This window comes from Triticum urartu, chromosome 7A (genome assembly GCF_056163025.1).
Source record: "Triticum urartu cultivar PI428250 chromosome 7A, HENAU_Tu73, whole genome shotgun sequence".
Classification (NCBI taxonomy): domain Eukaryota; kingdom Viridiplantae; phylum Streptophyta; class Magnoliopsida; order Poales; family Poaceae; genus Triticum; species Triticum urartu.
The window spans coordinates 702,776,319-702,787,119 of record NC_141879.1 but is presented as its reverse complement, the minus strand read 5'-3'; the positions used below and the strand labels follow the sequence as shown (position 1 = coordinate 702,787,119).

General features: G+C 48.7%; 1 protein-coding gene across 1 annotated transcript; it reads left to right on the top strand.

The window, feature by feature from the left end:
• The first annotated feature begins 223 nt into the window (after nt 1–223).
• LOC147961797 (citrate-binding protein-like) lies at nt 224–1,019 on the top strand. Its single transcript, XM_087536757.1, has 2 exons — nt 224–499; nt 621–1,019. The coding sequence occupies exons 1-2, from the start codon at nt 224–226 to the stop codon at nt 1,017–1,019; spliced, it is 675 nt and encodes a 224-aa protein (XP_087392883.1).
• The last annotated feature ends 9,782 nt before the right edge of the window (nt 1,020–10,801 follow it).

Here is a 10,801-nt window from a genome sequence, read left to right as displayed (position 1 = left end):
AATGGCAGGCGGCTCGTGAACCGACGAACGAGCCGGCCAGCATCCGTCGCTGCAGGCTCCGCTGGTTTTTATAAAGCATCCTGTCAAATGTCGAACAGAATAGCATAAACGTTCGGTTATCTGCCAACCACTGAAAAGAAATCAAGCATACGGCGCCACTATACATCCACAACCAAGCAGTCTAACAGAACGTGTTGCTATCGGAGCGGTAATTCCCTTGATTATGACCAAGCGCTTGCTGCCATGGATCAGTGTCTTGGTCGTGCTGTCGACGCTGTGGCGCTCGTGCAGCCCGGCAGCTGGTGCCGACCCGACGGCCGGCTTCATCGCCGTCGAGGTCACGGGGGACCGGTTCAAGCTCCACAAGCTGTACGACCTACCGCAGGAGCAGCGCTACGAGCTCCGTGCCGATGGCGTGCGGCGGTTCTGGGTCTACTGCGACGACAAGCCCTTCCGCGCCGGGAGCCCCACCAAGCCGCGCTCCGAGATCCTCCTCAATGTAGGTCGCATCAATCTCTCTAAACCAACCCTTCCCTCTCACTATGATTTCTGACAGATTAGCCATCGAGTTCTGTTAGTTTGACATGTCGTTTTTGGTTTCCCATTCCGGGGTGGAGCAGGTAACGTACAGCTCCGGGGTGTGGCAGTTCGAGGGGTACGGCTACGTGCGGGCCGGCACCACGGGAGTGTCCGTGATGCAGGTGTTCGGCGCGGCAGGCCCGCCGCGCAACACGACGCTGATGCTGCACGTCTACGGCGGACGGCTCGTGTACTACAACGATGAGACCAAGGTGGTCGACGACCACATCTACGACCGCTGGTTCAGGCTCAACGTGGTCCATGACGTCCAAGCGTCGGCCCTCACCGTGTTCATCGACGGCAACAAGAGGCTGGTCGTCCCAGGCTACGGCGGCGACCTCCACTACTTCAAGTTCGGGGTGTACACGCAGACAGATCCCTCGCACTACATGGAGTCGCGGTGGAGGGATGTCAAGGTCTACACCAAGACTCCCTACTGAAAAAATGTAGGAAATCAACCTGCGAGATTTCGGCATATAATTACTTGGGGACTGGAGTAGATTTGATTGGCAAGTGGAAGAAAAGAATTTTGTATTAGTGTGATGAGGCAATGGATTAATGGATATGGTACATATGTCTCTATCTGCCATGAGAAATTAATGCAGTAAATGATGCGTGGATGTTTAGTAACTGATTTTGATCGTGCATGTTGCATGGATATTTAGTGCACGATTAATTTTGAAGGCGTCACAATTATATTGCAAAAAAATCAATCCACTGTTACATGCAACATGATGAAAATACCGACAAAGGCGAGAGTTCACCCACACTAAATCATATATATATTGGTTTACCTCATGTATCTTACAACTAGGGAAAAGGAAAAGGCAATTATGATGATGGTTTCTTCGAGTGAGGTTCGTGTGCACCAAGACAAGAAATGAAGAATGCCGGCCAATCCATCTCGAGGGGGACAAGCTGCCGGCGCTTGATTGTGCCAAAGTTGGTAAATTTCTTCATCGCCCCTGTCTCAAGATCTGTAGTGTACACGTTCCCGCAGTTGTCCTTGACGAACAACATGCCACCTTTCTCTTCCAAAAGTGTTAACATAAAAGTCTTGCTAGGTGTGTTTAGCTCAATAACCCGAGTGCGGAGCCACCTTATAGGAGCGGCATCCTCTTGCCGCGTCCATCTCTCCAGTTGGGAGCCTCTCCTTTGCACATGAAGAAACGAGAGTTGCCCGTCAACATCTACGGTAAGGAGAGTATGTTGTGGTTCGTCGTAATTGGGTTAGGTATGTTGCCTTCGGTGCCACTTGTTGCTGCTCTCGGCAAAAATGACTCTAGAGAGCGACGGTCAGAACCAAACACTGACCCCGGCGCGGGGACGAAGCCTGTCACAAAGGTCGGGTCGTCCTTGATGACGATTTTCTCCCAGAGGAAGAAACCGGGGAGGAATGACGCCGTCTCGTGGTCGGGCCAGCGGCTGCGGCGAACAAAGGAGGCCTTAAGTACGAGGCGGCACCAGTGGTTGCACGTCATGGCGCAACGGAAGAGATCAGCCACGCCGTCCACGTGCACGAGGATCTCGCGGACCGCGTCGTCCTTGAGCGATGCCGCGGACACCAACGCCGCCGTCCCTTTCATCTTCTCCCGTACCACGCGACTCCGCGAGTCTCTCGCGTACGAGGAGGATAACCAAGGTTTTGAAGGGCCTCAAGGTCCGGATCCTAATTGGAGTCACCGTCGAATTCATGTCCGTGGCGTGTTACAGTTCGAAGCCGAGATGTGTCCCCACCTAGGTGTCCCGGCTGTGCGCGGATCAGCCGGCTTGGTAGATATTTGGTCTTTCAAGTCTGAAAACCGGGTAAGTTTTGTCCGAAATCAGATATTGACCACTTTGACCGGGTTTAACAGCTGAGTCCCGCCTGTCAGGATGACATGACAGAGGTTATGGCGCTGACTAACGTATGGTTAATTGGACAAGGGGTCCACCAGTGAGCAGTCTCCTTTGTCCTCTTTGACCAATTTCACAGGGCACTTTCTTTGCTGTTAATCTGCTCGTGAGGATGGAGCAAGCAAATTCGTCACCGGTCAACTGTTCAACCGTAGTCGCAGACAAGTCAGCGGCCCCGGACGGAGTAGTAGGAGAAGGGTCCGTCCACCGCATCTTTACCATGGTTGCAGCACCACCTTCTCCTCCCGGGGCTAAATTTCGTGTTTTGACCCTTTTGTGAAACAAAATCGAGATTTGACCCCAGTTTGAAAACATTTCGGGATCTGACCCTTTTGCTACCGCCAAACCCTCAGGCGGTAGAGTTGCACAGCCTACCGCCACAGGTTTCGGCGGTAGGTGTGCCTGACGGCCGTCAATCCGTTAACGGCTGCTTACATACCTACTGCCAACGCCCACGGCGGTAGCCCACACAAATCTAACAAAGGGAGCTTGTCACATGCGCCGGAAAGCAAATTGCAGACGGCCAGGCGGACAGATGAGGCCAAGCAACCTTTGCCTTTGCTAGTAGGTGTATCCAGGCGTACGAGGAGGAGGCCGTGGTGAACGACGAGCGGCACAACATTGTGCAACGAGCCTCTTTTACGGCCTTCTGTGCCACTTGTTGCTGCTCTCAGGAAAAATGACTCTAGAGAGCGACGGTCAGAACCAAACACCGACCCCAGCGCGGGGACGAAGCGTGTCACAAAGGTCAGGTCGTCCTTGATGACGATTTTCTCCCAGAGGAAGAAACCGGGGAGGAACAACGCCGTCTCGTGGTCAGGCCAGCGGCTGCGGCGAACAAAGGAGGCCTTAAGTACGAGGAGGCACCAGTGGTTGCACGTGATGGCGCAACGGAAGAGATCAGCCACGTCGTCCACGTGCACGAGGATCTCGCGGACCGTGTCGTCCGGGAGCGATGCCGCGGACACCAACGCCGCCGTCCCTTTCATCTTCTCCCGTACCACGCGACTCCGCGAGTCTCTCGCGTACGAGGAGGATAACCAAGGTTTTGAAGGGCCTCAAGGTCCGGATCCTAATTGGAGTCACCGTCGAATTCATGTCCGTGGCGTGTTACAGTTCGAAGCCGGGATGTGTCCCCACCTAGGTGTCCCGGCTGTGCGCGGATCAGCCGGCTTGGTAGATATTTGGTCTTTCAAGTCTGAAAACCGGGTAAGTTTTGTCCGAAATCAGATATTGACCACTTTGACCGGGTTTAACAGCTGAGTCCCGCCTGTCAGGATGACATGATAGAGGTTATGGCGCTGACTAACGTATGGTTAATTGGACAAGGGGTCCACCAGTGAGCAGTCTCCTTTGTCCTCTTTGACCAATTTCACAGGGCACTTTCTTTGCTGTTAATCTGCTCGTGAGGATGGAGCAAGCAAATTCGTCACCGGTCAACTGTTCAACCGTAGTCGCAGACAAGTCGGCGGCCCCGAACGGAGTAGTAGGAGAAGGGTCCGTCCACCGCATCTTTACCATGGTTGCAGCACCACCTTCTCCTCCCGGGGCTAAATTTCGTGTTTTGACCCTTTTGTGAAACAAAATCGAGATTTGACCCCAGTTTGAAAACATTTCAGAATCTGACCCTTTTGCTACCGCCAGACCCTCAGGCGGTAGAGTTGCACAGCCTACCGCCACAGGTTTCGGCGGTAGGTGTGCCTGACGGCCGTCAATCCGTTAACGGCTGCTTACGTACCTACCGCCAACGCCCATGGCGGTAGCCCACACAAATCTAACAAAGGGAGCTTGTCACATGCGCCGGAAAGCAAATTGCAGACGGCCAGGCGGACAGATGAGGCCAAGCAACCTTTGCCTTTGCTAGTAGGTGTATCCAGGCGTACGAGGAGGAGCCCGTGGTGAACGACGAGCGGCACAACATTGTGCAGCGGGCCTCTTTTACGGCCTTCGGTGCCACTTGTTGCTGCTCTCGGCAAAAATGACTCTAGAGAGCGACGGTCAGAACCAAACACTGACCCCGGCGCGGGGACGAAGCGTGTCACAAAGGTCGGGTCGTCCCTGATGACGATTTTCTCCCAGAGGAAGAAACCGGGGAGGAACGACGCCGTCTCGTGGTCGGGCCAGCGGCTGCGGCGAACAAAGGAGGCCTTAAGTACGAGGCGGCACCAGTGGTTGCACGTCATGGCGCAACGGAAGAGATCAGCCACGTCGTCCACGTGCACGAGGATCTCGCGGACCGTGTCGTCCGGGAGCGATGCCGCGGACACCAATGCCGCCGTCCCTTTCATCTTCTCCCGTACCACGCGACTCCGCGAGTCTCTCGCGTACGAGGAGGATAACCAAGGTTTTGAAGGGCCTCAAGGTCCGGATCCTAATTGGAGTCACCGTCGAATTCATGTTCGTGGCGTGTTACAGTTCGAAGCCGGGATGTGTCCCCACCTAGGTGTCCTGGCTGTGCGCGGATCAGCCGGCTTGGTAGATATTTGGTCTTTCAAGTCTGAAAACCGGGTAAGTTTTGTCCGAAATTAGATATTGACCACTTTGACCGGGTTTAACAGCTGAGTCCCGCCTGTCAGGATGACATGACAGAGGTTATGGCGCTGACTAACGTATGGTTAATTGGACAAGGGGTCCACCAGTGAGCAGTCTCCTTTGTCCTCTTTGACCAATTTCACAGGGCACTTTCTTTGCTGTTAATCTGCTCGTGAGGATGGAGCAAGCAAATTCGTCACCGGTCAACTGTTCAACCGTAGTCGCAGACAAGTCGGCGGCCCCGAACGGAGTAGTAGGAGAAGGGTCCGTCCACCGCATCTTTACCATGGTTGCAGCACCACCTTCTTCTCCCGGGGCTAAATTTCGTGTTTTGACCCTTTTGTGAAACAAAATCGAGATTTGACCCCGGTTTGAAAACATTTCGGGATCTGACCCTTTTGCTACCGCCAGACCCTCAGGCGGTAGAGTTGCACAGCCTACCGCCACAGGTTTCGGCGGTAGGTGTGCCTGACGGCCGTCAATCCGTTAACGGCTGCTTACGTACCTACCGCCAACGCCCACGGCGGTAGCCCACACAAATCTAACAAAGGGAGCTTGTCACATGCGCCGGAAAGCAAATTGCAGACGGCCAGGCGGACAGATGAGGCCAAGCAACCTTTGCCTTTGCTAGTAGGTGTATCCAGGCGTACGAGGAGGAGGCCGTGGTGAACGACGAGCGGCACAACATTGTGCAGCGGGCCTCTTTTACGGCCTTCTGTGCCACTTGTTGCTGCTCTCGGCAAAAATGACTCTAGAGAGCGACGGTCAGAACAAACACTGACCCCGGCGCGGGGACGAAGCGTGTCACAAAGGTCGGGTCGTCCTTGATGACGATTTTCTCCCAGAGGAAGAAACCGGGGAGGAACGACGCCGTCTCGTGGTCGGGCCAGCGGCTGCGGTGAACAAAGGAGGCCTTAAGTACGAGGCGGCACCAGTGGTTGCACGTCATGGCGCAACAGAAGAGATCAGCCACGTCGTCCACGTGCACGAGGATCTCGCGGACCGTGTCGTCCGGGAGCGATGCTGCGGACACCAACGCCGCCGTCCCTTTCATCTTCTCCCGTACCACGCGACTCCGCGAGTGTCTCGCGTACGAGGAGGATAACCAAGGTTTTGAAGGGCCTCAAGGTCCGGATCCTAATTGGAGTCACCGTCGAATTCATGTCCGTGGCGTGTTACAGTTCGAAGCCGGGATGTGTCCCCACCTAGGTGTCCCGGCTGTGCGCGGATCAGCCGGCTTGGTAGATATTTGGTCTTTCAAGTCTGAAAACCGGGTAAGTTTTGTCCGAAATCAGATATTGACCACTTTGACCGGGTTTAACAGCTGAGTCCCGCCTGTCAGGATGACATGACAGAGGTTATGGCGCTGACTAACGTATGGTTAATTGGACAAGGGGTCCACCAGTGAGCAGTCTCCTTTGTCCTCTTTGACCAATTTCACAGGGCACTTTCTTTGCTGTTAATCTGCTCGTGAGGATGGAGCAAGCAAATTCGTCACCGGTCAACTGTTCAACCGTAGTCGCAGACAAGTCGGCGGCCCCAGACGGATTAGTAGGAGAAGGGTCCGTCCACCGCAGTAATATAGGTTTACTGATAGGCCGTGAGTGCCTTATAGGTACTCTAAAAAAAGTGAGTGCCTTGGGTCAATTCAATATTCAGAACAATATGCTGTCACGGTATACTTAATTACAGAAACCAATTTGTTGTCAAGAATAATATGAACACCATTGTATTGCATTATTTTACACAACCGCTATTTTTTTAATTAGTTACACAACCACCGTTCACCCGCAAAAAACATTGTTACGATGAAACAATGTGACCAAGATGACGATTCATCCAAAGCTTAGCAAGAAGAGGGAAAAAAATCACAAACAGCTACAAGGCATACCCCTACGTTCTCTCGGACGCACAATGATAAGGTTTCATCTACCTTTTGTAGGTGCCGCCGCCGATTTCCCTTGTCTTGGGCGGCCTTACGGCCATGGAGGCGCGGTGGATTCAGTCCTTGCCATTGGGAGAGCTCTGTTTTTATGTGTTTTTTAAAGTTTGGTTAGGATTTGTGTCCTTTTTAGAAAGGCGAGGTAAAATATGTTTTTCCTCGCCTTTAGGCACTGTTGTAAACTCATTTCAATTTCATATTATTATTATATCTATTGTATTCTAACTTCACCATGGTTCATACCCCCCGATACAACCCATAGGTTCATCAAAATAAGTGAACAACACATAGAAAATAGAATCTGTCAAAAACAGGACAGTCTGTAGTAATCTGAATATTTAGTATACTTATGTAGCAATCTGAAAAATTATACATTGTTTTCATGAGCATGAACACAAGTGTTGAAGGTCGACCCTCACTTCTCCAATGCACAACCTTCCAATCACTTCTCTTTTTGAAAAAGTTTTTAGGCATAAGAGGCAAGTAATTTTTTTTGGTATTTTCATTTTGTATTTTTTTTTTGTTATTCACACACAACTAAAGAAAATAAAAGGGAAAACAAAATCTACTTAGTGAAGAAAGCAAACAAGCATACACAACAATACCAACCCCACGCTATTGCTCCCCGGCAACGGCGCCAAAAAAGAGCTTGATAATCCCCAAGTGCAAGGAATCATCGTAGCAATTTTCAAAGGTGGAAGTGATAAGTATGGAGTGTCGAACCCACAAGGAGCTAAAAGTAAGATCGATATTCTCTCAAGTCCTATCTGTCACTGATACGAATCTACGTACACCAAACGTTTGCTTCCAACTAAAAACGAGAAATAAAACTACGTTATGGGCATGAAGAAGATAGATTTGCATGATATCGGAGAACTAATATATAAAAGTAGGTGTTGTTAGTATAAAGTTAGAATATATCACTATAAATTATAGATAGCGAGTGTGGAATAATGATGGGTCGGTGTGCAGAATTATCCTAGGCAATTGTTAACAAGATCGGTAATCATTATTGCTATTTTATATGAGGGAGAGGCATAAGCTAACATACTTTCTCTTCTTGGAACTCTAGCAAGTATCCGCAACTACTAAAGATCATTAAGGTAAAAACCAACCATAGCATTAAAGTATCAATTCCCCTTTATCCCATACGCAACAACCCCGTTACTCGAGTTTAAGCTTCTGTCACTCTAGCAACCCATTATAAGCGAATCATGAACGTATTGCAACACCCTACAGCGAGAATCCTTCACGTGTGTGTGGCACGGCAGGCACCATAGGACAACACCAAAATAATACATACAACTCAAACCAATCTATATCATCAATCAACCCAAAAAGACAAAAGAAATCTACTTAAAACATCATAGGATGGCAACACATCATTGGATCATAATATGTGGCTTAAAGTACCATGTCCAAGTATGGGATTACAGCGGGGTGCGGGAGAGTGAACCGCGTAAAAGAGATGAGGATGGTGATGAAGATGGTGATGTTGATGAAGACGATCACCGCGGCGATGGTTCCCCCGATGGCACTCCGACTCCACCGAGAGAGAGGGGGAGAGGTTCTCTCCCTTGTGCTTGCTCCTCCAGGGCCTCTCTGGCACCATGCCAAAACACTCGGCCAAGGCTTTGCTGAGTTTAAAGTGGCCTTTGCCGAGCGCAACACTCGGCAAAAGCATTACCGAGTTTCAAATAAGGATACTCGGTGACAGGCGTCGAATGGAGACGGCGCAGTAGGTACTCGGAATCGTTCTTGGATATACACCTCATATGGATTTTTTTTTAATAAGAAGTCAAAAAAACCAGCGTTGACTTCAGGGCAAAAAAATTATTTATTATAGGACACATGTTTGACTGATATTTTTGGTCTTTTCTGAAAAGAAGTCAACAAGAATTTTCTTTTTTGTGAAATGTTTTTACTAATACAATGGAAGGTTTTCAGAAATTTTTAACCTTTTATTTAATTACTACATTTCTTTTCCATATAGGATGCATATACACATATAGACCAAAAGTTTCTGTCCTATAGTGGTTGTATTATCTGTAAACAAAATTATACCGTGGCCAAGGTTTTTGAGTCGCCTAGCCAAGTCGAGTCGCCATGCCTCCGACTAGTGGCTCGTTGCGATTAGTCTGCGACTCGTCGTGATTAATCGCCCCAAGTCACCCCAGGTGTTAAGAGGAGGAGGGGAGGGAATAGGTGTTGTTGCAGGCGGAGGAGGGGGAAGGCAGCTGCTTGGAGGATACCACTAGTAGAAAAAGGGCCTGTAGTCCCGGTTCATAAGGGCCTTTAGTCCCGGTTCAAACCAGAACCAGGACTAAAGGCCCTCCACGTGGCCGGTCCATCTTTAGTCCCGGTTGGTAACACCAACCGGTGCTAAAGGAAAGTTCCTGATGTTTTTTTTGAATTTTTTTTTGAATTTTTTTTATTTTCAAATTTCTGAATTATTTTAATCTTTAATCTCTAATCATCCCTCATCACTGCTCAATTTAATCTCTAATCACCCCTCATCATTCCAAATCATCTAACTTTCCAGACGGTCACCCATCCTCCCACTCCCCCAGCCTGAGTACGCTTAACTTCCGGGTTCTATTCTCCCTCGTTTCCAAGTCTGCACTCGTTGTTTTCCTGACAATAGTAAGATGTCAATCCTATTAACCCTCAGGAGTTTAGCTTGAGCATGAAGTCACACATTTCACTGTTTGAGTTTGAAACTATTGTTCTAAAAAACAATAATTTTTTAGTAACACTAATATTTCTTGAATAAGTAGTTTGACCACAGTTTGACCATAGTTTGACCAGATTTGACCAAAATTCAAAAAAACTGAAATAATTATTTAATAACACTAATATTTTTGAATAATTATTTAGTAACACTAATACTTCTTGAATAAGTAGTTTGACCATAGTTTGACCACAGTTTGACCATAGTTTGACCAGATTTGACCAAAATTCAAAAAAAACTGAAATAATTATTTAATAACACTAATATTCTTGAATAATTATTTAGTAACACTAATACTTCTTGAATAAGTAGTTTGACCAGATTTAATGAAAATTTAAAAAAACTGAAATTTGAGCATAAGTTTTTTTTCCTTTTGGAATTTGAGGATTCTACAAATTTGCAAACAAGCCGTAGGCGGTCTCCATCGGATGTAACTTTTCGAGTAGATGATTTTTCATATAAAAAACTTTTTAATCCGAGTTCGTATGCAAAAGTTATGCCCATTTTACAAATTCCAGAGAGATTTTGTACATAAAGTCGAAATTCATATTTGTAAATTTTCCCAACAACTAGACCATATATCACATGGGAAACTTATTTTATTTTATTTTTTGACATTTCCATCATTTTCTTTTGTTTTTTCTAAAACTGAAAAGGCGATCGGGGGGGGGGGGAGTTTGAAAATGGGACCTTTAGTACCGGTCGTGCCATGAACCGGTACTAATGCCTACCAACCGGGACCAATGGGCATCGCACCCTTTAGTCCCGGGACTAAAGGGCCCAAGTGAACGGGGACTAATGCCTTAGCCGCACGAACCGGGATAAATGCACCCATTGGTCCCGGTTCTGGACTGAACCGGGACTAATGGGCTTACCTGGCCTGGACTAAAACCCCCTTTTCTACTAGTGTACTTCAGCTCGGAGAAGGCGGCGATTCTGATGTGGTATGGGAGCACGCGTCTTGCTCCTCCTCTGTTTTGTGGCAGAGAGCTGGCCCAATAGGCCCATCATGTAACCCTAGCTTCCAAATAAAATCCAACCCGTCCATATGCTCTAACCTTGACCGTGCATCTACTCTCCCATGTGCCTTTCTCCTTCGCCTCTTTCATGCTTCTCCTCGT

What these genes read in the sequence shown, in the direction of transcription:
- LOC147961797 (XM_087536757.1), top strand. Translation starts at nt 224, where the DNA reads ATGACCAAGCGCTTGCTGCCATGGATCAGTGTCTTGGTCGTGCTGTCG. An exon ending in GCTCCGAGATCCTCCTCAAT is followed by an intron (nt 500 to 620) that starts GTAGGTCGCATC and finishes GGGGTGGAGCAG; the next exon opens with GTAACGTACAGCTCCGGGGT.